The sequence below is a fragment of the Anas platyrhynchos genome, chromosome 5 (genome assembly GCF_047663525.1).
Source record: "Anas platyrhynchos isolate ZD024472 breed Pekin duck chromosome 5, IASCAAS_PekinDuck_T2T, whole genome shotgun sequence".
Classification (NCBI taxonomy): Eukaryota; Metazoa; Chordata; class Aves; order Anseriformes; family Anatidae; genus Anas; species Anas platyrhynchos.
Window position 1 is genome coordinate 64,734,832 of NC_092591.1, and position 27,594 is coordinate 64,762,425.

Below are 27,594 nucleotides of genomic sequence, written 5' to 3' on the forward strand. Positions count from 1 at the left end.
CTTTCCAGTCTTCTGGAGTTGTCAAGTGGTATTAGCGCATCATGCCATGAAAATGAGCGAGGTGCATTTACGGTTCCTTAACGGTGAACAGATTCTCCAAACTAATCTGTGATAAAAGAGCATTTCCTATAAGGAAAAATAAAACTTTCACCTATCTATTTCACAACAATGAAAGGTTCGGGAATCTAGTATTTCCACAGCTCAACGCCAAAATAGATTACTTAATTATTCATTTCTCCAGATCTTTTTGGTGTAAAATCTGAAAGTAACTCAAACAACAAAATCTTCAGAATAAATATGGGCATGTGTTAGAACTGAGAGAAAAAATCACAAGAACAGACTTTCACATGTTTTTCAGAACACCTACAAGTAAGTATCAGTTGGGTGTGGTGGCATCCTGTAAAATACCTTTTGTTAAACAGATGGAAATGAAACTTGTGTGCCATCAGCCTCTTGTGGTGGCATGTTGAGAAGTAGCAAAGCTAGTTAGAAAATAATACACATGTACAGATTTAAGAAATGGACAACGTTTCACTGTAGATGTTTATTCTACTTAAAGTAACAAAAACCTGTGAAGTCGTCATATAAAATACAATTTACAGAAATTTCTATCAAGTAAACCTAAACAAACACACTTGCTTTTTGCATACTTTTACGTATATCTTTAAATTAAAAACATCTCATTAAGAAAAATCTTACACCATAGTAGATGTTTGCATTTAATACCGCCTCTTTGCATTTTAACATTTTGTCTACGGGTTCAGAATACAGACCAATATTACTAATAATTAATATTACTAAATAATTAATATTTGATAATTATTAAAATTACTAAATAATTAATAATTAATATTACTAATAATTAATATTACCAATCTTCTGTTCAAACTTAATGCAGTTTTATACCTTTTTCAGTGGACAGTCTTATATACACTACCAGCATAAGCAGGGTCTGACAACAGTGACACTTTTTTTTTTTCTTTTCTTTTTTTCAGGAGCAAAACACTTTTAGAGTGGAAAGTACAGGAAAATGGAGACATTTCTTAAATTTCCAGCAAGGTTCTGCCAAAAGAAAACCCAAGAAATGTCCCACATAATTAATTTAAATCGAAGAAATAAATTCCATGGCCCATTTAATAAACTTCTTTTATTTAACAAACTTCTTTTTCTTTCCTTTGGTATACCAATTCATTTGTAGTCTTAGCTCTTTGCCAATAGATGTCTGATTTTTTTAATTTTTTTGCTGGTTATAAAGGTGCTACTTTTATATACTCTTTAATTGCAGGTTTGTAAAAATGTGAAATTAAAAACCCCTCATCCACATGAAAAACTAGGTACGTTTTTTTTCGTTGTTGTACACTTAACAGATGGATTTCAAAACACAAAATACCTGTATATAAAAAGGAAGATAGTGCACTTTAAGCTTCTAACATTCCATTTTCAAATCCTCCGTCCAATAATCAGTAACACTGTTCTTCTGCAGCCTTCTCCTAAATACGCATGACCCTTGCATTGTAAAATAAACAAGACAGCAATATTTGACTCCTTGTTTAAAGCGTGTGCTGTGGGAACAACTTTGACACCAAAATATCACATACATGAGATGTAAAGGTATGGCTCCTAAGGTCTTGATTAAATTCTTTTACAAAATTACAATTCAAGTTACTGGAAAACATAACCTTATAATTTTAAAAAGCAATATGGGCTCTTCTTAGACTTTTTCCATTTCTGTACTGTACATGGAAATTTTAAGATAAAGATGCAAGTAGAAAAAACAAAATCTCAGAACAGGTAACGCTGTGAATTTTTATAAGAAAAACATTATGCACAAAATGCAGCAAGTGAAAGTCCAGTATGTTCTTGCCTTTTACCTATTTGAATATTGTCGTTCTCAGTTGTTCAAAAATTGCTAATTTGTCAGTACATTTTGTAAGGCTAGATTTACAACAGCATTTTTGCAAAGGTGAGAATATACAGTATATACAGAAGACATTGACTCAGTCCTTGCAGTGGTGTATATTATCTATGGGAAATATAACAGCAGTTATAGTTCTATGACTGATTAGTGGAAGATGAAGCTTCTGCTTCTGTTGGTTTCTGACCTTCCTTAGGTGTTTCTGGCTTCATCTCTTTACCGATCTCCCTACTTTTACTCCGATCTTTCCGATCTTTTCCTCTTTCACGATCTCGATCTCTGTCTCGATCTCGCTCTTTTTCCCTGCTTCGATCCCGGTCTCGGTCTCTGTCACGATCTCTGTCTCTGCTTCTTGATCGTTCTCTGTCACGTTGGTTTCTGTCTCTGTTTTTATCCCATTCTTTGTCTCTGTGTCTCTCCCAGTCCCTGTCTCTGTTCCAGTTTCTGCCACGGTCTGTTTCCCAAGGTCTGCCATGTTCTCGATCCCTTTGTCTTTCCTCAAAGGGTCTGCTTTGTCGATTATCTGCTTGCTGAGGCTCTGGCTGATCTAAAACCTTGTCTTTACTTCCTCCTTCGTATCTCTCTCTCTGTCTCCCTTCAAATGTCTGGCCTCTAAATTCAAGATTTTTGCCTTCTCGGAAGTCAGATGCTGACCACTGTCCTTCTGACTCGGGCCCTTGCCCAGGAATACCAGAAAGAGGTGCAGACGGCCCAGCTTCCTCCCACGTCTCCTTTCTGTGGCCTGGTGGATGACTGGGAAGGTCCAGGAGTGGTCTTGGGGTTGGCTTCATATTTTGTGGCGACTGTGGTCCATGCTGTGTAGAAAATAAGGAAGGAATGGGACCCTTTTGACTTCCAAATCTTCCAGGGGCAGATCCTCTTTGTCCATCGTTATTTGGAGAAACATGCTCTTCTGAGAACTGTGGCGCTGGGCCTCTAAAATTAGCTCCATGAGGTCCTCCGTGTGCATTGAGCATCAGTGGTGCTGGAGGTCCTCCTTTCTGCCCAGACAAAGAAAACGGACCTCCAGCTCGGTTCTCCTCAAAGTGCTGTGGGAGAGGTCCACCCTCACCCTGAACTGGTGGAGATTCAGTTTGTTCTACAAATTGATGAGGCTGAGGGTTTCTTTGTTCTTCGTATTGCACCGCAGAAAGACCCCTGTCTGGTTCAAAGTGACCAGGTCCCTTTTCCTGAGAAGTAAACATTGGATTTGCCTCGTTTGACCAGGATACTTTGTGCATATCTTGCAAAGACTGACTGTCATTAGATGTGGAGAAATTAGGCTGAAAAGACGTACTTGGAGGTGTCGGAAGCAGCACTTTACGTAAAGGCCTGGATGTAGAAGGTTCTGCAGAAACTGCTTGACTCACATTTTCCAAAGTAACTTGAACAGTATTTTCAAACTTGCTATTAGGGGCCTCTTTTTGGAGCACTGCAGGAGGCTTTTCACTGGAAACCCAGTTATCACCACCGTAACTAAGCTGAGTAGCAGGAATTAAAGTTTTATCTTCCTTACCAAGTGAAGTCTGCAAAGTGTTTGGAAAACTCGCTTGAGGGTCACAGCTCTGGTTTAAAACTTGTGCTTGCTGATTGGAAGATGAAGGTAAATCTACTTTTTGCGCAGCCTGTTGGTCCTGATGGAACAATTCAGTCTCTATTAGGGAAGATTTTGGTGGAGGTGACATTAAAGCATCAGACACCGAGAAGTGAGCCACTGAAACACCAACAGCTGCTCGTTGTTGTCTGAGGGCTTCTTCTTGCTCCTCAGTTTGTCGTTTCTGCTCTTCTAATTGTTTGTTTAATTCTTCTAACATTTTTTGCAGTTCCACCAAGGATGAAGACGCAGATAAATCTGGCACATACGAGGCAGGTGTTTCCACGGAAGTGTTTTTAGTGTCTGTATACATTTTGTTAGGTAAATCATCAACCGTAACTTTTGCTTCCTCCAAGATAGTTTTGTCTTCCAGATCATAGGCCTCGTCCTTTAGTTCTGCTGTGTTACTGGGCTTCTCCACACTATACAGTTTTTTGCTTTCACTGGTCTGCATTTCAAAAGCTTTCTCTGGATCATCTTCTTCTTCGGTATCGTATGGCCTGTCATCCTCCTCATCTTCTATAGCTTTGTCTTTTGACATCTGTCCAAACTGTTGTACAATGGGATCTAGCAAAGGAACAGCTGACACACCTCCATCCACAGCTGCTTTAGCTTCCTGATTTGAAGACTGGACAGTTTCAGTCTCCTTAGCAAGAGGTTCAAAAGTCTTCTTTTTACCAAAAAGTGTCTGGGGGATGTACTCAACAGGTGTGGTAGTTTCTGAGGATGAAGAATGCGTAGCAGTAGCACTTGTAGAAGCGGTAGCTGAAACTGGTGGTGGTACAGTACTTGTGGTTCCACTCTTAGTCGAGGACGGTATTTTTAATACTGAAGGTGTAACTGATGAGGTTTCTGGAACGGGAAGTGGGGGTGGAGGTGGAGGAGATCCAGGTAGTGTTGTACTTACAGCTGAGTCTCCCGAATACAGTGTGTATTTCGGAGTTTTCTTTTCTTGTGAAGAAGCTACTGGCCCCTTAGAGTACAGCGATGTTTCTGTTTCCTCTTGCACCTGAATTCGGCTGCGCTTTTTCTCTATTTTGTCTGTATCCATGGTAGTAGCAAGACGCTTCCCTTTCTGACAGATAACCAATCCAAGAATTAAATTTGGACGTGAAGACTCGAGACCTGAAAGGAAACACAAAGATTGCATGTGTAAAAAAACTACTATTTTTTATCTGTGTTCTCAATAGGGACTTATCATTTTATATAATGGCAGCTATGAGTCATAACAGTAACAGTTCTTCTAAATTTCATGCAGTGACATTATCCCATAAGCCTATGTGTCTATATTTAATTACTATTTATATAAATTTGTATACAGTAACTAAAAATGTTTTAATTCTTTCCCTGATATTTTTTTAATATTGCAGTAACAGGTGAATCTTACTGAAAGATGTCCTTGTAAATGTCTCTGCTGTTCAAAAATTAAAGAAAGTTTTCCTATTTTTGTATTATTACTTTCTATTTATTATTGTCCACTTCCTCCCCCAATCAAATATTTCCTTTCTAAATGCTTTGCAAATACCTTATATACACAGAGATACTGATAAGTGAGAAAACCTGGACAAGCAATCTAACTTTCTGTAGGGCTACGTTGGAATTGAAGAACTAGAAATAAAGAGAAAAAAACTAATGCTATTAAAACAAACAAACAGACAAACAACAACAACAAACACTTCACTTTCTGTTACAAAGAAAGCACGAGGCATTGTTAAACTTAATAATTACATTTCTGTTCTAATCTGTGCTAAAATACCGGACTGACATTTACACCATTCCATCAAGGTGACTTTTAACACTGTTGTAGAATTGAGTTTGATGCCACAGACCCTTCCCTAAGTAAGAAATGTGAGCAGAATTACTCCATTGTGAAAGCTTCAGGCTTGAATCCCTGGAGAAGCATTTCCAGAAATGACCAGAAAGTTTCCCATAAAGAGGAAAAATGCAAACAGCTGAAGGTCCGTTTCACATTATTGTATTCCTTCCTTGTACATTCACATTTCCCACAGGCGCTCGTGGAAGACAAATACAACCAGAATAAAGAGCAGGGAATAAATCCTTTAACATACAGTCAGTGGCAAATGTAGAAAAAACATATAAAGAGAGGATTTTAACTTCTGGATTTAGTGACTTGAGATCCTCATTTGGGAGCCATATTAATATTTGCATCCAGCAAGGAACCAATAATACAGAAATGAAACTAACAGCAAAGAGATTTACTGTGGTTATACGATGAGGACTCTAAAACCTACACTGTCCCTTATATTCATGACCCTTAAGTAAGAGTTTCAAAGAGGTGTAATATATGAATTTATGTATATCTTTAGTCTCTTACTAAACAAAACCAACTGCTCACTAAGGAACAACTTATAAATAACTAATTATTGCCACTGAAAACTTCTTGATACCAGCAAAAACCCAAACTTCCCATAGTTGCAGATAAATTCTATTTGCCATTACCAGTCATAAGTATGAACCTTTGCTGAAACAACGGAATTCAAAGTTTTAAGGGGGCTCCTAAATTTACTATCTTATGAGAAAATTACATCAGCTGTTTTTATTTGTATAGCTGAAATTATATTCACGTACGCTAAGAAAGAATGAAATGAGGTAAGCCTATTTCTTAAGTTCAATGTGAGGTTTCCTCAGCAAGAGGATTATAACCAGGTAAATCAAGACGATGACTTCTTCAACACAGCTTCATTAAGCATAAATATTTCATTAAGCAGTAACCTGCCTAAATTCTGAAATTCTGTGTTCTTCTGACTGTGACTGGTAATAGTGCAGCACGCCTGTTTTAGCCACATAATGGAGAGACCAGCAAAATCTGGTTACTCACTAGAAGGTCTTTGCAAAAAGACAGAAAAAATTGGGGCCAATGCAAAATCTACTTGAAGTTTCCTATCAGAAGCAGCTCTCATTTTAAGTATTTTGAAAAAAAATAACACTGAAATTTGATTGAATGCATTCTAGTTCCACAGCTGATTTCAGATTACTTCAAAGTTCAGTGTTTGAGTTTTACATAGTTCTGTGGTTGAGAGGATGTTGGCCATGCTGGTTTAAATAAACTTCTATTTTTCATTTAGTAGCACATATTATTTCCTACTTGTACATTTAAAATTCAGTGCCAAGTTTTTTCCTCCAGATAGAGTATTTCAGTATTTTGTGTTGCCAATTTTCACTTTCTTCCATGGTTAGAAATATATATATATATACACACGAATTATCAATGCATCAAGAAAATGACCTAGCTATACTAACCAAAACTAAGACTTGCTTATAATTTAGTTTGCTTATAATTCTATACAGATTGCCCTTGTGAGAGGGCAGGGACGGCAAGATGTACAACGAAAGGAGGCAGGACAGGAACTAAACAAGTAATTATCTTTGGTGAATCTAAGATTATTTGGAAAGGATCACAAATCCTTGATTCACCCAGTTAAAAACTCCTTTCAACCCACTGCCTAAAAGCAATCCTAGCAATTCTGATCACTATAGTTTACTACCCCAGATGAAGTTACATTAATACATAACATCAGGGCATAGCTCAAAAGACAGCTTACTTGGGAAGACTGTGTACACTCTGAAGAGACTCAATAGTTAGGTATGATTCACTCTGAGTGACTGCTTTACATTTTTTCTTTATCAGCAGGTGAGTAAGGACTCCACATTTGGTCAGCATCGACCCGTGCAGAGGATCTCTCAAATCTGTGTTCACCCTACAACTCCTCGTAAGCATTCACTGTTCTTCTGTCGTTAACGTATTGGTTATCTGCCCTTCTGCAGAGACCTGTGATTTATCCAACTAGTCACAACATGCATCTCAAACACTGACTAATTGAAACGAGCAGGTTTCAAAAATCTATTGGACTGTGTATCTAAAATTAACAGCAAAACGATAGAAAAACAGTTCTGAATCCCTGTAAGAGACAGAGATCATCGCTAATAAAATCAGAGTCAAACTTAAACACACGTTCAAGATAAATTCCAAAGCTAAATTAACAACGGTTATAACTGAATCTGTTTAGTTTGGTCAGAGAAGAAATCCATTACAATTTTACATTTTGATACTGTAGTTTTCAACAGATGCCTAACCCAGTTTCTAAATTCATTCAATCCAAAGCGATCACACAGTAAGTGCTTCTTTTGGATGGAAATATACAGCCAGACCAGCACTTCAAAGCTCAGTCCCATTCCATTTCCATATCCGTAAATAGGTTTCAATATCCATAAATAGGTTAAGTGCCTAATTTTAGGTAATAACTAAATGAAAATGTTGGCTGCAGTCTCCAACTATTGCTCAATAACTATCTTTCACAAGCAAGCATTTTAAGTGCTGCAAGCTATGTTAGTAGCTTTTGATGCTAAATTATTTATAAAATATTGTTAAATGCATTCTGCATTTGAAGACCACGATGGTGTTATCAAGTTACATCCTGTAATTAAATCTATTTAAACAAGATGTATTAAATATTACTATGGGATTAATTTTTTTTTTTTTTCGTCAAATACGTTTTTTATTTTCATGAAATCAGTTTTGCAGTATTTATCTACGTAATGGCCACATATTGTCCCTACCATCCGCAGCTGCTAGGAAGTTAACTGTACCACTAAGGATACATCCCTAATTTCTGTACACTGATGGCAAAACTTAGGGAACAGACCTATGCCACACTTTTAACTGCAGAGACCAATACAAGCAAAGCTGTAATCATTATCAACACGCCGTTTAAATACTTGTCCCAGTTAATTGTGAAAGCATGATTGAAAACTATCAAGTTGGTGTATCTGGATTCAGTGATAGAGATCACTTCCACCGCTGTAACACTGCTGCACATTACGGTACATTTGCTGAATGGGAGTGGCTGACATCAAAAATATGTTGTTCTACTACTGCTGCTTTCCATACTGCTATGAGTACTCTAAATATCTTGAAGAGATTTCATGCCTTCATACTTAAGAACACTTCCAAGCTTAAACTAACGGAAGAGATACTGCGGCATGCCCTCTGCTGATACACTTTTTAAATTAAAATTCTTCTATTTTAAATAGGTATGGTACCCGATACATTTCCAACATTGCCAATAAATCCCTCCATAAGTGCGTCTTCCTAGTGCTAATAATGACTGATTATACCTTTTAATTTTTTTTCAAAGTGTTTTCAGATCTACAGATGAAAGTGCTAAATAGTGTTGTGTGTATGTGAAACGAGACAAACAAATTCACATACAGTAAACTACCAGAAAAAAAAAAAAAAAAAAAAAACACAATGCTGAACATCCCACCAACAGATAATATCTGGTAATAAATATCTGAGGTGGTTGAAGTGAATAAATGTGAATATCCTTCCACGTTCCTCTATATTTATATCACCCATGACAAAGTTTTGTAGATCTTCTAGGCACTACAGCAGGTCAGAGGTCCTCAGTTGTGTTCCAAATCCAGTCCATCAGAAAGCAGGATTCATAACAGATTCATAATCCGTATGCACCTGATGGAGCTGGTTGATACAGCTGGAATATCTTCCAGCTAGGACTTCTGGAGTGATGGGATTATTGTCCTCCCCCTCCTCCCGCCCCCAGTCATATTTATCAAAGTATCTTACACTGTCATGTTTTTTGAGTACTTGCTAAACTCTATTTGAAGGTACACAAATTTAAGGATACAATGACCACTTTCCAAAAAATATCTTTATTGGGTATAAAAAACAGTAAATTCCGTCAGATGTCAGTAACAAGTATGTATTACAAGTCTTTTACGCTGTGGTATTAATACATGCCTGCAAGTGTTTATACCTACGTTTCTTCTGGGCAATTACCTCCAGTTTTGAAAGAACTTTTCCTATTTACATTTTGTAAAAACCAGCCTGACATTCCTCATTTCTATACTAATACTAACAAGTCTGTCTACTTTTGCCAGGCCTCCACTTTAAAAGCTTCATTTGAAATGAAATCTACAACAGAAATATAAAAGATAATGTACAAGGACAGCCTATGTTTGCTCAAGAATGCAAGGAGGGGAAGATCATTTAAATGCTTCCCTAGAGCAGGTTAAGACAGGCTCAGAGTGTATGAGAAAAATCTTGTCCAAGAACACAAAGCAAGCGCCCTTTGCAATTTCATGCAGGAAAGAAGAGTATTTTCCTAGCATTACATTACTTGTTGGTGGTGTTTTTTTGTTATTGTTTTTTAAGTCGTATGCCATTAACATGTGAAAACCTGGCCAGGCAGAACACACCTCTGTTTATGAATATAAGCCCTGAGAATGCTTTATTGAGTTTAGTCCTAAACTTGTATTTGGGTAGCAGAGGACAGTCAGCTTGTCAGAAAGGTCAGCTCCTTACATGTTTTAGTGTGTAATTATTTTGCGCTGTTTAGCATTTTGCAAACCATCCTTACAACAATGAAGTATTGCCTTCATTGTAACCTGTAGCTCTTAAGCTCCTCAACCTGTTACTCTATATGAAAAAAGGTACTTATTTGGAAACTAAGCATATGCACCGCCTCCATCCTCAGATGAAGGTGACTTCAAATTTTGTAATATAAAGGTGTTTCACATCTGAATTCATTCTCATTTCTTCTGTTTCCATGTTCAATGCACAAAGATGGAGCAAATTCGAGCCATACATTACTGCTGATAACTCTAACTAAAAATAGAAGAGCGTAATATATACCAACCTATACCACCTACTGTCTGCCACCTACGCAAAAGGAATTTGCCTGCTCCCAGGCAAACCAATGTTCTGAAGTCAGTGATTTGTCTGGAACTTGATCCAGGTAGCACAGAATATTTCAGACCCCGTGTACATGCAGATTGCATGCACAGCGTAATACATACCAAGAGATAACAACAATGTAGTGAAACCATAAACGTTACCTTTGTCTTCAGAGATTTCTTGACTGCTCCGTGGGATAAGAGTCTCCTATGTGATTTAGGGGACAGCACATGGCTTGTAGGGACCTAAAACTTGGTGGATTTATGGGTTGTTGAAAGTAGGGTCGGTTGAATGTTCTGATAATGTTTGCTTGTTTGTCTCAATATAGTGGCTGTTCTATGTACTCCATTTGATGGGTAAACAAATCCTCCTAACAGCAGAGATTTATCTTGTTGGAAAGGCTATGTGAGTTTCAGACCATGTCACCTTGAGATGATTGACTTTGCAATTTTTTCCTATATGCACACTTTTAAAATGTTTTTATAAAATTATGTATTTTTTAATTATGCTTACATTAAACATTCAAAACCAATTGGTCTCTGATTTACTCGTTTTGTAATTTTACCTAGCAGTTAACCTCCCCTAAATTTTGTGCTTACCTGGTCCCTTAAAGGGCAAGAGGTTGGAAGGAATTGGGTCCTTAGAACTCAGTGGGATCAGGTAGAGATTCTTGACATGTCTGTTGTTATTAGTTACAACACCAAAACAACGACGACTGCTAAAATAGGAGTAGAGAGAGATATAGGCAACTTCTTCTTCTTCTGTGGCAGGATGGAAACGAATCAAACGAATCAAAAACAATTCCTGAAATACAAAATCAAAGTGGAAAAATTCAACCTGTAACACATCAGCAAATAAAATCGTTTTCCACTTTCATCCAAGATAGGATGAAAGTCTGGAGCAGCTTTAAACCAAGATTTAAGAAAATACTGTCATTCAATTGGTAATATTAAACCAGAATCAATTTTGTCATTTTCAGAAAGACCAACTATTTACGTATCTCACATCAAGCTACACCTCTTTAGGTTCAGAATATTCAAATAATTATGAAAGAAATGGAAAATTCTTAGATTATATTTGCATACTGTGCTTCATTTTTACTAAATCCATAAGGGTTTTAGTAGTAAAATTTATTACATACGCTTACTAATAATTTCCTAGTCTTTTAAAATTGAATTTCTATCTTCAGTAACTGAATAAATAGATTGTTTATATTCAATCATTAAAAAACAATAGGTTGTATGAATGTTTAACTACTACACAGGGGAAAGACGATTGGCAGCTCAACAGGCAAACCTGTTTCTTCAATAAATCAAAAATTTCAATGGAATAAGTGGTAGCAGGAGTTTTCTAGGTATGATCGACATCAATATAAATTAGTAACAAGGAAATTCTATCAAAAGCTGCTGTATATTTCTTCCTGGTTTTCCAAAGGATTTTAAGTAAATACCTTACAAAGTGAAGATTGGAGTTTGCCAACATAATCCCAGACTGCCTTCGGTGAGATCTTCCCACCAATATGAATCGTGTCTGGTAAATCCTAAACAAGAAGCATTACATGGTCGTATAAGAAAAGGAAAGAGAGGCTACAGTTTTGAACCAGCACAGATTGCCCCATCCCAGTAGCTTAGGCGATAATACAGTACTATGTTTTACTGAACTTGCACATATACATTCCTAATTTCAGACAGGCTGTTTCCAAAACGCAAGGAGTTCATTATGGCATATTACTGGAAGGCTGGCAGTACACACAAAACGGAAAAAGCACTGCCTGACGAAGATAGCAGTGGAAGGTCAAATACTTTTGGATGCCTATCAGCCGATTCTATTTGGTAGCTTTGCTTTTACAGGGAACCTGTTATATGTAGTATAGCTTTTATCTACGCTTTCAATTGATCTGAAATTTTTGCACCCATATGAATTCTAGTTAGCTTCCTGTCATGATGACAGTGAAACCTGTTTTAGCAAAAACAACAAGAGAGCCACCAACCCTCCTAAGAAAAGACCTAAACTACACGCCTGAAACCCTCAATCACAACAAATACACTTCTTCAGAGAAGTTAAGTAACTGCTCAGTTGTTTCATCACAAGCTGTCATACTACCTAATTAGTTGAATGTACACCCTCCCAAAATATAAAAGCAGTTGCATCAAAGTTAATCAAAGGATGATATTTTTAATAAATGGCCAAACTTTTCTAATAGATCACATCAGTGATCCATCCATCTGTTTGTGAGCAGAACAAGGCATCTCTTTCAAAACACATGCTGATGATGCTTCTCGTCAAAACCTGATCTTGAAATCAAGCTATTATTCTATGTTAGATACTAACATATATATAAACATATTAACAGACATGAGAATTCTTCACAAATACGTGAGGAATTTTTTTTAAAAGGCTTTCTCTCCTCCCCCCTGCCTCAGGCTACTGTTCCTATTACTAAAGGAGATTACTAAAGGGATGCAATTTTTTTTTTTGTTACACGTCCAATATAACACCATACACAGTGACCCCAGCCTTTCTAACAACAGGAACTGCAATACATTCTAAACGCATAAACATGTCAGTGCTAACCTCACTAAGATAATCAAAGCACCCGGAGACAGGATATGCTTTAGTGATAAATTTGGCCACACTCTGCAGATTAATAAATCCTTTCCAAATGGTGTTGAGGCGAGAGAGGAAGAGAGAAGTATCGCTGCCTTGAGGTGAGCGTGGCTCAGCAACACTGCAAAACAAATCCAAAAGAGAAACGTTATAGAGCACAGTAAGAATGCTTCCTTCTTCTTCTTTTCTTCCCTCCTCTTATTGATCAATTACTTTATTTTAAAAAAGCAAGTAACAGAAGCCTTAGTAAATGCTTTGTTAATGTTTTCCACTTTCATCCAATATAGGATGAAAGTCTGGAGCAGCTTTAAACCAACCCTCACAAACACTTAATATATTTGAATGCACATGCAGATTTAAAGTCAAATATCTTATAAGTTTTATTTATCTGTTAAAACACATTGAAGAATTTTTACTGTCAATATATAACGATGCTCAGAAAATTTTACCAACTAGAGAAGTTAAACAAGGAGATGACAAATTAAAAATTTAAAGTTCAGGTAATCGCATTGAAAGTTGAACATGCCTTTTGATTATTGGCAGGGGAGGGTAAGAAGCAAAGGAGAACAAACAAACTGAACATAGCGACACCAGAGATTCAGTGGCTTAGCTTACTATTAAATATACACACCTGATATTGGGTGACTGATGAACAGCTAAGTATCTTGGATCTGCTGAGGACGATGGCTTTGTTAATACTGATTTGGGGACAGTCATAACTGGTTTTGACATTTCCTGCTTTGTCTCCCCTGTTAAAACTTCACCAGATGCAGTACCAGAACGCAGGGCTGTGGTCGTAGTACCAGAGGAGCCGCTCATTGGTGTTCTAGGCTCTCGGCCAGAAACTGTTACAGTTGTGACAACTGCACCAGTGCAAGAGGCAGGAAAAGTCGAAGGTTCTTCAGATGAAGTATCTGTGTTGTCATGGCCTTGGGTTGTAGGAATGTAAGTCCTTTCTAAGCTTGACTGGGAAACTGCTTCTGCTGCAGGTGCAACTTTGGTTTCCTCTGTGTTTTCAGAGGCTGCCTCTTTAGCAGGCTCCGCTGCTGCTGCTGGTGCAGAACTTTCATATTTTCGCTGAACTTCTGGTTTAGATTTTGACACTGCTTTTTTAGCAGAAGCCATTAATTTTATCTTCTTCGGTGGTAATTCATCTTCAGATGCTGAAATCTGACCTACAAAATTAATTTTAAAGTGTTTTTGATTACTGTTTAACAATGAAAAGGTCTGAAGAGAAAAACAAGTAAGCAAGCAATGCTCTTAATAATCCTTTTACTTCAGACAAAGTCAACACTGTAGATACCTGTACGGATTTTGCAGTTCAGGTCAAAAAGATGGGCTCGATGTTCATTTGTTGTATCCTTCAACATACTGCTAAAAACGTCTAGAGAAGGAGCACTATTTACATTTTGTACAGTTTGGGTTGACTTCTGCTGCTCCTGGAAATGAACAAACACAGAAAACATTCTGGTTGATTGCTAAATTCAATCATAAAAAAATACTTTTGAAACCGTTAATTCCAGTTCTTTAAAAAGATATTAAGGGCTGTGCAGAACTACTGCTCTGAGCAGCACTGACAAAAAGATGGAATTTTGAACTATTCTTCCCCTTTTATCATTTGTTTAAGAATATCATGTCAAACAGAGTTCTCAAATAGTATTTGTCCTCATTTCATTTCATGTAATTCTGAAGTAGATACTATCACATTAACTGCTTCCTGAGAATACAGAATTGTAATACTGATCACATTTTTGGGGGGGAAAACAATTGGCTAAGATTTTGCTGTAAACTGAGGCAAAGGTCTGAAAAACACGCATCATCTGATATTTTAGAAGCACATGCGATATATGCCCGATATTAGGTTGTTGCATTCCTTCAAACCAAAAGGAAAATGCTCATAGCGCACCTACTAGGTGATATTCTTACAGTTCATTGAAACAACCTGCATTTCTGACACAAAATTTGAGGCCCTAGTTAGCATTTATCTCCCTTGGCACCTCCATGCTAAAGCAATAGCTAATACTTACATCAGAATCAGACACCGGGGGAGAGTCTTCCATATTTACATCTGGCACTTGTTCCCGTTTTACAGCTGCTTTCTTCATCTCGTGTGATTTGTTTCTTGACTCTAACATCTGAGAGAAACAAAAACACTTTAGTAACAAGTCTGCATACTGATTTTATAATTTTATTTTGTATTTTCTTATCAGTTGGCTAGTGGAAGAGAAAAAGCTTACGTTATTCATATTTCATTAGGAAGAAAACAATATATTAATTATGGGTGGTAAGGGCTGGTGAAGTTACTGTTAGTTCATATCTAAGGACACACTGGAGAATTGTATTGCTTACCGCTTTGGCTGGTTTCTCCTTCCATACAAACAGTTCTTTAGATACAAGTTCTTCGGGTTTCATTCTCACTAGTTTTGACAGTGAGATTTCTCCACGAAGAACATGATGAAGAAGTCCCTAAAAAAAAAACAAAAAAAACCACACTTTGTTGCCATGCTGAATAACTTAAGCAACTAACATGATTTGCAGTGCTGGACTGTCAAAACCTGTGGAGGAATGGGTAAGTGAAGTAGGTCATGTGGATGTTGAGCAGCTAGGAGGCCGCGAGTTAACAAAGTATCGAACACAGCTCAAATGAGCCTGAGAAAATACGTAAATGCAGCCTGGGAAGGAATGTAAGTTCTGGGAGGTTTTAGGGAGGTTTCAGGGAGGTTTCAGGTACAAGAACGTGATATCTGTTGGTATGCTGGGAAAGTACTAACTGTGTTATTTTGGTGGGAAACTAGCTGATAGAATAGAGAAATGCACTAACCAATCATGAGCTTAGCTTTTGCAATATGTATGAGCTAATTATATTGAATTAGATAAAAGACGACTGAGCTATCCAATAAATCGAAGTTCACTGATCACTCATATTGAGCGTCTGTGTCTTCCTTCCGTCGACAACAAATGGTTTCGCAACAAATGGCGCCCGAACAGGGACCTGCAATACAGGAACAGGGACCTGCAATACAGGAACAGGGACTTCGCTGGAGTTGAACCTGCGCTGGAATTGTACCTGCGAGCCACGGTTGGACGGAATACAAGGACCGGTCCTGCAACGCAGCTCAGGAGGTGAAAAGGATTACAAATTGCTGAATCCCCGCACCCGAGGCCTGAAAGGTGAATGGAACCACACCCGCACCCGCAGCTCGGAAAGGGAGTCCTCGCACCCGGGATGAGCCTATAGAGGGTCCCGCCGGAAAGCGTCGCCGAGGTCTTTGCAAAGGCTGCAACGGTACCGACGTATATAAAGGTATGGAGAGACAAGCGGCGTATAATTTGCTCAAATGCTTTTTAGAAAAGCGGGGCACACAGGATATATGTTGTAAAAAGGAATTGCCAAAGTTATTAGCTTATGGGGTAGTTAAGGGTTGTTTTTTAAATCCTGATACTGTGTTTGAACAAGCAGAGTGGAGGAAGTTTGGGGACAAATTATTTGATGAAGTAATTAGTGATGATAAAATAGCAAAAAAAATTGATGAAGCCATGGAGGGCGGTAACTAATGCATTAGCAACACATCAAGCTGAACAAAAAATAGCTGCTGCTGCAACAGAACGATTAGGATCATCCAGTCAGAAGGGGGGGGCTTCTGCTTCTTCCTCTACTCAGCAAAGAGCTGAGGAACAAGCTTACCCCTCTCCACCATCATATAGAACAGTTATAATTCCACAAGGGACTTCGGTACCCATATCAGGGGAAGAAGAACCTTCACAGTCACAGCCACCGACAGCTCCGCCTGTACCTCCGCCCGTACAATCAGAGAATAAAGAAAGGGTGGGTGAGGAGTCAGGTACAAATTCATTCTCAACAAGTCCATTTAAAATCAATATACAGGACAGGGAGGAGACATGGAAAAAAATAGCACATGAAGCAATGAAGGAAGGGAATCTTGAAGTAGCAGCACAAATAACAACAGCCTATCCGGTGGTGTATTCACCTCCAGATGCACAGGGAAATGTACAGGCTCAGTTGACTAATTCAGATTGGAAACTATTAACACAATTACGATCTACAGTAAATGAGTCTGGATTAAAGGGAGAACCTACTCGTCAAATGTTAGACTATATTTGGGGGACAAATATTTTGCTCCCAGGAGATATTCGTAGCATAATGAAACTAATCTTGACACAGCATCAACAACTTTTGTTTAATGCATATTGGCATGGTATCTGTCAAGAAGAGGTAGCGATAATACGCGCGCCTGGGGATCCCTTGTATGGTGTTACATTAGACGAATTACTGGGCATGGGACCATATTTTAGAACAGAGGCGCAGGCACTCTTGGGACCAGACAAAGCTAAGGTATCAATGAATCTAGCCAGAAGAGCATTAGAACAAATTAGAGAGCCAGGGGGAATGCCGTCCTACATGGGAATTAAACAGGGCAGGGAGGAACCATTCGGGTTGTTTATCGATCGGGTAGCAAATGCGATACAAGCAGCGGGAGTTCCTGATTATCTTAAAGGCACTATACTAAGGCAATGTGCACTCCAAAATTGTAACCCTTCAACTCGTAGTATATTAGCTACGTTACCGAGTACTTGGACAATAGAGGAAGGATTGGAAAGAATGTCTCAGGTACCTGTAGGCCCACAGACTATGTTAGTAGAAGCAGTAAAACAATTAGGTGATAATGTGAAAGAACAGTCAAAAGTATTTGCAGCCCTTGCTCCTTTGCAAACCCCCGGTGGACGAGTATCGACACCGCAATATCGTTGTTTTCGATGTGGTGTTGCGGGACACATTAGACGGAACTGCAAAATAGAATCTGTGTGGTGCCAAAATTGTCAAACAAATACTCACAGCACTTCAGCATGCCGCCGAAATGCGTCGGGAAACGGCCGGAGCAGCGGGAGGAGCCGCCCCGCGACGACACAAAAAGTGGCTTTTACGACAACGGCAGCGACGGCAACAGCACCAGCACCAGCTGCGACGAATCCCTTTTTCTCCGACCAGCGACCAGAGGGAGCCTCGGCCTGGATTTGGCAACCGCAGTCGATGTGACTTTATTGGATTCGAGACCCACCAGGATAAAAACAGGACTTATTGGACCAGTTATTGTTAATAAGGAACCTGTGGGAGCTTTGTTAATAGGGAGATCGTCTGCCACCATGAATGGATTACAAATATTAACTGGACTTATTGACAAGGATTACTTTGGGGAAATACAAATTATGGTTTCTGCAATGTTTCCTCCAATTCATGTGCCGAAAGGCACAAAAATAGCACAGTTGATCCCATTGCCTCATCTTGCTGAATCATTAGCATCGGAATCTGCAAAGCATCGAGGACTGGGAGCATTTGGCTCCACGGGAAAAGTGGCTTTGTTGACACTTGGTATGCGACACAGACCACGACAAAAAGTCACTGTGTGTTTAAAGGATGAGAAAATACAGATTGAGGCATTGTTGGACACTGGTGCTGATGTATCTATAATCAGCACAAAGGATTGGCCCTCACATTGGCCTACATTTGAGTCTAATGCCACAGTTTCGGGAGTAGGAGGTATGACTCTTGCTCGTCGGTCACCAGTGCTACAATGGACAATAGGTGATAAGGTGGTACAATGCAGTGTCTCCATCTTATCACTACCTGAAGGAGTACAAGCGCTGGTAGGGCGAGATATCCTTGCCCAAATGGGAGCAATTCTCACGACAGATCATCAAAATTTTTAGGTGTGGCCATTGCTTGGACTTTCCCGATCCCACTTAAATGGAAAACTGATGAACCTGTATGGGTTGAGCAGTGGCCACTAAAACGGGAAAGTCTTTTACATGCTCATAAATTAGTACAGGAACAGTATCAACAAGGGCATTTGAGACTGTCAACAAGCCCTTGGAATACTCCGATTTTTGTGATTCCCAAAAAATCAGGGAAATACCGTTTGCTACATGACTTACGAGCAGTTAATAATCAGATGTGTGCTATGGGAGCACTGCAACCTGGATTACCTAATCCTGCTATGATACCAGAAGGGTGGAAATTACTAATTGTGGATCTCAAGGACTGCTTTTTTACAATTGCATTACATGACAATGATAAACAGAGGTTTGCTTTTACACTTCCTGCTATAAATCGTGAAGGACCGTATCAGAGATTTGAATGGACTGTGTTGCCTCAGGGCATGCGTAATTCACCTACCTTATGTCAGCTCTATGTTGATGCAGCACTTCAATCAATTCGCCGCGCATGGCCAAAAACAATTATTTACCAATACATGGACGATATTTTGCTAGCCCAGGAGGAGATATTTTCCTTACAGCAGAAAAATGCCCCGGCAGCTGCTCTTAAACAAATGGGACTGGTAATTGCACCAGAAAAAATTCAGGAGACAAGCCCTTGGAAATACTTAGGGTGGAAAATCACAGATTCTACTATTCAGCCTCAGAAACTTACTATCCAATCGAACATCACAACTCTCAATGATGCTCAAAAACTGCTGGGAGATTTACAGTGGATTAGGCCAGTGGTCGGAATTCCAAATGAACTGTTGAATTCCCTTCGACCTTTATTAAAAGGAACTGATCCTGCCGCAAAGGTGACATTATCAGAACAACAGTCGGAAATATTACAACAAATTGCATCATTGATCACAACGCGTGTCACACATCGACGCATACCTGACAGGCCACTGGATTTTACTGTTTTGTGTGGTCCACAATACTTGATGGGTGCTATCACACAGCAAAAAATAAAAACGGGGGAAAAGGAAATGGAAACTGTGGTATTGGAGTGGACAGCTCCCCCATTGCAACCCCGAAGAACAATTCAAGAAAAAATTGACACGCTGTCAGAATTAATAAAGAAAGGAAGAAATCGGATACTACAAATAGACAGAGTTCCACCAAGTACAATCTGGCTACCAATAAAGCCAGGTGACTTGGAATGGTACATACAGAATTCTGAAAAACTACAAGCTGCATTATTACAGGATGGTGCCACAATAGTGGCAAAGACATTACAATCAACTATATTGTCATGGATGGAAAACCAAGCATGGATAACCCAGCCCAAGCGGTCGGATTCTCCGTTAGCAGATGCAGTAACTGTTTTCACGGACGCTGGGAAGCGCTCCAAGTCTGCTGCAATAACATGGAAAGACGAACAAGGCTGGCAACACCAAATTTTAAAGGGCCAGGACAACGATTCATTACAGACATTAGAGCTCTATGCGGTTGTGTGGACATTTATAAAATGGAAAGATGCCCCTTTAAATGTAGTATCTGATTCTCTGTATGTAGTAGGTATAGCTAATCGTATAGAGGACTCTGCTTTAAGAGATGTAAAAAATGAACGCCTTGCAGAACTATTAACTAGCTTACAGCTTGCTATAGCGCAGAGAAGCAAATCCTATGCGGTGATACATATACGAAGTCATCAATGGATGGAGGGACTGGGAGAAGGCAATGCTCGGGCGGATAAATTAGTTGCCGCTCCAGCCACTGAAGCGCCATTATCTCCCTTCTGTAGAGCTAGGGAGGCTCATGCTATTTTTCACCAGAATGCTAAGGGACTTGCGCGGGCTTACAAACTGTCTAGAGCTGATGCACAAGCGATAGTAAAAGCTTGTCCAATATGTAGCAATTATAACTCAGGGGTGGGTCTCGGAGTCGGGACAAACCCAAGAGGGCTTAAAGCCAATGAAGTGTGGCAAATGGATGTCACTCATGTTCCAGCATTTGGACGATTGAAATATCTGCATGTAACAATAGACACTTATAGTCACATGATCTGGGCTACACCGCAGCCTGGGGAAAAAGTTCGGGATGTACGACGTCATCTTGCCAGTTGTTTTGCAGTAATGGGAGTACCACAGACTATAAAGACTGATAATGGTCCAGCCTATGTTAGTGGGCCATTCAAGCGATTCATGGAACTATGGGACATTAAACATATTACTGGTATTCCACATTCACCAACTGGTCAGGCTATTGTGGAAAGGGCTAATGGAACAGTTAAACAATATTTAGAAAAGTTTAAAGACATTATTGATGTTAGAGAAAGGGTAGACAAGACTCTATTTGTTCTAAATCATTTGTGTGTTTTTGGGGAACATGACGAACCACCTGCAGCACAACATTATACCAAATCTGAAAATGATAATAAATGTGCTATGAGAGTATTGTACAGAGATATGAAAACAGGGCAATGGTTAGGGCCTGCTGATGTGATTTATGTGGGACGAGGTTATGTATGTGTCTCTTCCCCTACAGGTCCAACCTGGGTGCCTAGTCGGTGTGTAAAGCCAGCCATCAAGAAAGAAGAGGATGACAACGATCATGGCTGAAGTAACAGAACAAGGGACTTTGATTATGCTATCAGTTATAATAATGGCTGGACATGGTAATGCTATCTTAGGGAAGATTGACCCTCAGCAGAATATGTGGGTCACCTGGGCTAATGAAACCAGACAGAGTTCATTTTGTCTGTCTCTTGCTTCTGCATCTGATCCTTTTAGAACGTGCTTATTTGGGGTCCCAATAGGGGATCCAAAGGAACTGAGTGAAATGTTAGCACCATATTCTGCCAGTGTTACTTTACTCACTAGATCCTTTTCTGCTAATGTCTCGGATGGAGTAGTTGCTGCCTTGCAAGCTCTTAATAACTCATTGCCATGGGACCCTCAAGAACTGGATCTCCTGGGGTCTGTGGTAGTGGGGAATAGCAGTAGTAACTGGACACAAACATGCTTTGTACTCCATGAAGGGAAACAAAATAAAGCACACTGGATCAACATAACATCGAGGACCCCTGGATTTGAGGCCAATGGACATTACTGTGGATGGAACAACACCGGGAACATTAGTGTACCATTTGGGGCGTATGAAATAGGTGACACCAATTCGATCTGGTCTCAAAGTCAGGCCAAAGCTTTGCCACCTGGCATGTTTTTAATCTGTGGGGACCGTGCATGGCAAGGAATACCAGCTAATGCTTTTGGGGGACCGTGTTACCTAGGACGACTCACACTTTTCGTTCCAGATTTGCACTCGTGGCAGAACTCGACAGGGAGCAGAAGAATTAAACGAGAATTAAAAACTTTGGGTTCTGACTGCAATGATAATGTAGAATTGTGGGGTCCAGCAAAAAGATTCTTTGCTTCTTTAGTGCCTGGTGTGGGAACTGCACACGCTTTGACTAACATTAATAGGCTTGCTTGATGGGCTGTTAAACAATCAAATGTAACAACACAAGTTCTTTCTGAAATGTCGCAAGATATGGGGAGCATAAGACATGCTGTGTTACAAAATAGAGCTGCAATTGATTTCTTGCTACTAGCTCAAGGACATGGGTGTGAAGATGTAGAAGGAATGTGTTGCTTTAATCTCTCTGATCATGGGCAATCAATTCACAATCAATTAAAATGGTTAATGGATCATACACAAAAAATTACGATACAGAATAATTGGTTTGATGATTGGCTTAAATCTGTCTTTGGAAATGTAGGGGGATGGGTTTTTAACTTAATCAAAGAGGGACTTCGCTTTTTGCTTATAATTGTATTGATTATAATTGCTGCGCAGGTAGTCTTTAGCTGCTTATCTAGGAAACTAGAACAACTCACAAAGAAGGTGTTTGTAGCCCAAAATAAAAACGGGGGAATTGTGGAGGAATGGGTAAGTGAAGTAGGTCATGTGGATGTTGAGCAGCTAGGAGGCCGCGAGTTAACAAAGTATCGAACACAGCTCAAATGAGCCTGAGAAAATACGTAAATGCAGCCTGGGAAGGAATGTAAGTTCTGGGAGGTTTTAGGGAGGTTTCAGGGAGGTTTCAGGTACAAGAACGTGATATCTGTTGGTATGCTGGGAAAGTACTAACTGTGTTATTTTGGTGGGAAACTAGCTGATAGAATAGAGAAATGCACTAACCAATCATGAGCTTAGCTTTTGCAATATGTATGAGCTAATTATATTGAATTAGATAAAAGACGACTGAGCTATCCAATAAATCGAAGTTCACTGATCACTCATATTGAGCGTCTGTGTCTTCCTTCCGTCGACAACAAATGGTTTCGCAACAAATGGCGCCCGAACAGGGACCTGCAATACAGGAACAGGGACCTGCAATACAGGAACAGGGACTTCGCTGGAGTTGAACCTGCGCTGGAATTGTACCTGCGAGCCACGGTTGGACGGAATACAAGGACCGGTCCTGCAACGCAGCTCAGGAGGTGAAAAGGATTACAAATTGCTGAATCCCCGCACCCGAGGCCTGAAAGGTGAATGGAACCACACCCGCACCCGCAGCTCGGAAAGGGAGTCCTCGCACCCGGGATGAGCCTATAGAGGGTCCCGCCGGAAAGCGTCGCCGAGGTCTTTGCAAAGGCTGCAACGGTACCGACGTATATAAAGGTATGGAGAGACAAGCGGCGTATAATTTGCTCAAATGCTTTTTAGAAAAGCGGGGCACACAGGATATATGTTGTAAAAAGGAATTGCCAAAGTTATTAGCTTATGGGGTAGTTAAGGGTTGTTTTTTAAATCCTGATACTGTGTTTGAACAAGCAGAGTGGAGGAAGTTTGGGGACAAATTATTTGATGAAGTAATTAGTGATGATAAAATAGCAAAAAAAATTGATGAAGCCATGGAGGGCGGTAACTAATGCATTAGCAACACATCAAGCTGAACAAAAAATAGCTGCTGCTGCAACAGAACGATTAGGATCATCCAGTCAGAAGGGGGGGGCTTCTGCTTCTTCCTCTACTCAGCAAAGAGCTGAGGAACAAGCTTACCCCTCTCCACCATCATATAGAACAGTTATAATTCCACAAGGGACTTCGGTACCCATATCAGGGGAAGAAGAACCTTCACAGTCACAGCCACCGACAGCTCCGCCTGTACCTCCGCCCGTACAATCAGAGAATAAAGAAAGGGTGGGTGAGGAGTCAGGTACAAATTCATTCTCAACAAGTCCATTTAAAATCAATATACAGGACAGGGAGGAGACATGGAAAAAAATAGCACATGAAGCAATGAAGGAAGGGAATCTTGAAGTAGCAGCACAAATAACAACAGCCTATCCGGTGGTGTATTCACCTCCAGATGCACAGGGAAATGTACAGGCTCAGTTGACTAATTCAGATTGGAAACTATTAACACAATTACGATCTACAGTAAATGAGTCTGGATTAAAGGGAGAACCTACTCGTCAAATGTTAGACTATATTTGGGGGACAAATATTTTGCTCCCAGGAGATATTCGTAGCATAATGAAACTAATCTTGACACAGCATCAACAACTTTTGTTTAATGCATATTGGCATGGTATCTGTCAAGAAGAGGTAGCGATAATACGCGCGCCTGGGGATCCCTTGTATGGTGTTACATTAGACGAATTACTGGGCATGGGACCATATTTTAGAACAGAGGCGCAGGCACTCTTGGGACCAGACAAAGCTAAGGTATCAATGAATCTAGCCAGAAGAGCATTAGAACAAATTAGAGAGCCAGGGGGAATGCCGTCCTACATGGGAATTAAACAGGGCAGGGAGGAACCATTCGGGTTGTTTATCGATCGGGTAGCAAATGCGATACAAGCAGCGGGAGTTCCTGATTATCTTAAAGGCACTATACTAAGGCAATGTGCACTCCAAAATTGTAACCCTTCAACTCGTAGTATATTAGCTACGTTACCGAGTACTTGGACAATAGAGGAAGGATTGGAAAGAATGTCTCAGGTACCTGTAGGCCCACAGACTATGTTAGTAGAAGCAGTAAAACAATTAGGTGATAATGTGAAAGAACAGTCAAAAGTATTTGCAGCCCTTGCTCCTTTGCAAACCCCCGGTGGACGAGTATCGACACCGCAATATCGTTGTTTTCGATGTGGTGTTGCGGGACACATTAGACGGAACTGCAAAATAGAATCTGTGTGGTGCCAAAATTGTCAAACAAATACTCACAGCACTTCAGCATGCCGCCGAAATGCGTCGGGAAACGGCCGGAGCAGCGGGAGGAGCCGCCCCGCGACGACACAAAAAGTGGCTTTTACGACAACGGCAGCGACGGCAACAGCACCAGCACCAGCTGCGACGAATCCCTTTTTCTCCGACCAGCGACCAGAGGGAGCCTCGGCCTGGATTTGGCAACCGCAGTCGATGTGACTTTATTGGATTCGAGACCCACCAGGATAAAAACAGGACTTATTGGACCAGTTATTGTTAATAAGGAACCTGTGGGAGCTTTGTTAATAGGGAGATCGTCTGCCACCATGAATGGATTACAAATATTAACTGGACTTATTGACAAGGATTACTTTGGGGAAATACAAATTATGGTTTCTGCAATGTTTCCTCCAATTCATGTGCCGAAAGGCACAAAAATAGCACAGTTGATCCCATTGCCTCATCTTGCTGAATCATTAGCATCGGAATCTGCAAAGCATCGAGGACTGGGAGCATTTGGCTCCACGGGAAAAGTGGCTTTGTTGACACTTGGTATGCGACACAGACCACGACAAAAAGTCACTGTGTGTTTAAAGGATGAGAAAATACAGATTGAGGCATTGTTGGACACTGGTGCTGATGTATCTATAATCAGCACAAAGGATTGGCCCTCACATTGGCCTACATTTGAGTCTAATGCCACAGTTTCGGGAGTAGGAGGTATGACTCTTGCTCGTCGGTCACCAGTGCTACAATGGACAATAGGTGATAAGGTGGTACAATGCAGTGTCTCCATCTTATCACTACCTGAAGGAGTACAAGCGCTGGTAGGGCGAGATATCCTTGCCCAAATGGGAGCAATTCTCACGACAGATCATCAAAATTTTTAGGTGTGGCCATTGCTTGGACTTTCCCGATCCCACTTAAATGGAAAACTGATGAACCTGTATGGGTTGAGCAGTGGCCACTAAAACGGGAAAGTCTTTTACATGCTCATAAATTAGTACAGGAACAGTATCAACAAGGGCATTTGAGACTGTCAACAAGCCCTTGGAATACTCCGATTTTTGTGATTCCCAAAAAATCAGGGAAATACCGTTTGCTACATGACTTACGAGCAGTTAATAATCAGATGTGTGCTATGGGAGCACTGCAACCTGGATTACCTAATCCTGCTATGATACCAGAAGGGTGGAAATTACTAATTGTGGATCTCAAGGACTGCTTTTTTACAATTGCATTACATGACAATGATAAACAGAGGTTTGCTTTTACACTTCCTGCTATAAATCGTGAAGGACCGTATCAGAGATTTGAATGGACTGTGTTGCCTCAGGGCATGCGTAATTCACCTACCTTATGTCAGCTCTATGTTGATGCAGCACTTCAATCAATTCGCCGCGCATGGCCAAAAACAATTATTTACCAATACATGGACGATATTTTGCTAGCCCAGGAGGAGATATTTTCCTTACAGCAGAAAAATGCCCCGGCAGCTGCTCTTAAACAAATGGGACTGGTAATTGCACCAGAAAAAATTCAGGAGACAAGCCCTTGGAAATACTTAGGGTGGAAAATCACAGATTCTACTATTCAGCCTCAGAAACTTACTATCCAATCGAACATCACAACTCTCAATGATGCTCAAAAACTGCTGGGAGATTTACAGTGGATTAGGCCAGTGGTCGGAATTCCAAATGAACTGTTGAATTCCCTTCGACCTTTATTAAAAGGAACTGATCCTGCCGCAAAGGTGACATTATCAGAACAACAGTCGGAAATATTACAACAAATTGCATCATTGATCACAACGCGTGTCACACATCGACGCATACCTGACAGGCCACTGGATTTTACTGTTTTGTGTGGTCCACAATACTTGATGGGTGCTATCACACAGCAAAAAATAAAAACGGGGGAAAAGGAAATGGAAACTGTGGTATTGGAGTGGACAGCTCCCCCATTGCAACCCCGAAGAACAATTCAAGAAAAAATTGACACGCTGTCAGAATTAATAAAGAAAGGAAGAAATCGGATACTACAAATAGACGGAGTTCCACCAAGTACAATCTGGCTACCAATAAAGCCAGGTGACTTGGAATGGTACATACAGAATTCTGAAAAACTACAAGCTGCATTATTACAGGATGGTGCCACAATAGTGGCAAAGACATTACAATCAACTATATTGTCATGGATGGAAAACCAAGCATGGATAACCCAGCCCAAGCGGTCGGATTCTCCGTTAGCAGATGCAGTAACTGTTTTCACGGACGCTGGGAAGCGCTCCAAGTCTGCTGCAATAACATGGAAAGACGAACAAGGCTGGCAACACCAAATTTTAAAGGGCCAGGACAACGATTCATTACAGACATTAGAGCTCTATGCGGTTGTGTGGACATTTATAAAATGGAAAGATGCCCCTTTAAATGTAGTATCTGATTCTCTGTATGTAGTAGGTATAGCTAATCGTATAGAGGACTCTGCTTTAAGAGATGTAAAAAATGAACGCCTTGCAGAACTATTAACTAGCTTACAGCTTGCTATAGCGCAGAGAAGCAAATCCTATGCGGTGATACATATACGAAGTCATCAATGGATGGAGGGACTGGGAGAAGGCAATGCTCGGGCGGATAAATTAGTTGCCGCTCCAGCCACTGAAGCGCCATTATCTCCCTTCTGTAGAGCTAGGGAGGCTCATGCTATTTTTCACCAGAATGCTAAGGGACTTGCGCGGGCTTACAAACTGTCTAGAGCTGATGCACAAGCGATAGTAAAAGCTTGTCCAATATGTAGCAATTATAACTCAGGGGTGGGTCTCGGAGT

General features: G+C 40.1%; 1 protein-coding gene across 1 annotated transcript; it reads right to left on the minus strand.

The window, feature by feature from the left end:
- Positions 1 to 872: 872 nt before the first annotated feature.
- LOC140002609 (death-inducer obliterator 1-like) lies at positions 873 to 15,243 on the minus strand. The gene is made up of 6 exons (XM_072038507.1): positions 15,184 to 15,243; positions 13,463 to 14,058; positions 12,799 to 12,952; positions 11,675 to 11,764; positions 10,824 to 11,028; positions 873 to 4,634 (listed from the first exon to the last, which is right to left on the minus strand). The coding sequence occupies exons 1-6, from the start codon at positions 15,241 to 15,243 to the stop codon at positions 2,053 to 2,055; spliced, it is 3,687 nt and encodes a 1,228-aa protein (XP_071894608.1). The 3' UTR covers positions 873 to 2,052.
- Positions 15,244 to 27,594: the final 12,351 nt, after the last annotated feature.

What these genes read in the sequence shown, in the direction of transcription:
- LOC140002609 (XM_072038507.1), bottom strand. Translation starts at nt 15,243, where the DNA reads ATGAAACCCGAAGAACTTGTATCTAAAGAACTGTTTGTATGGAAGGAG. An exon ending in GCTTTGATTATCTTAGTGAG is followed by an intron (nt 11,765 to 12,798) that starts GTTAGCACTGAC and finishes CTTCTTGTTTAG; the next exon opens with GATTTACCAGACACGATTCA. An exon ending in CTTGCCCTTTAAGGGACCAG is followed by an intron (nt 4,635 to 10,823) that starts GTAAGCACAAAA and finishes GTTTCCTTTCAG; the next exon opens with GTCTCGAGTCTTCACGTCCA.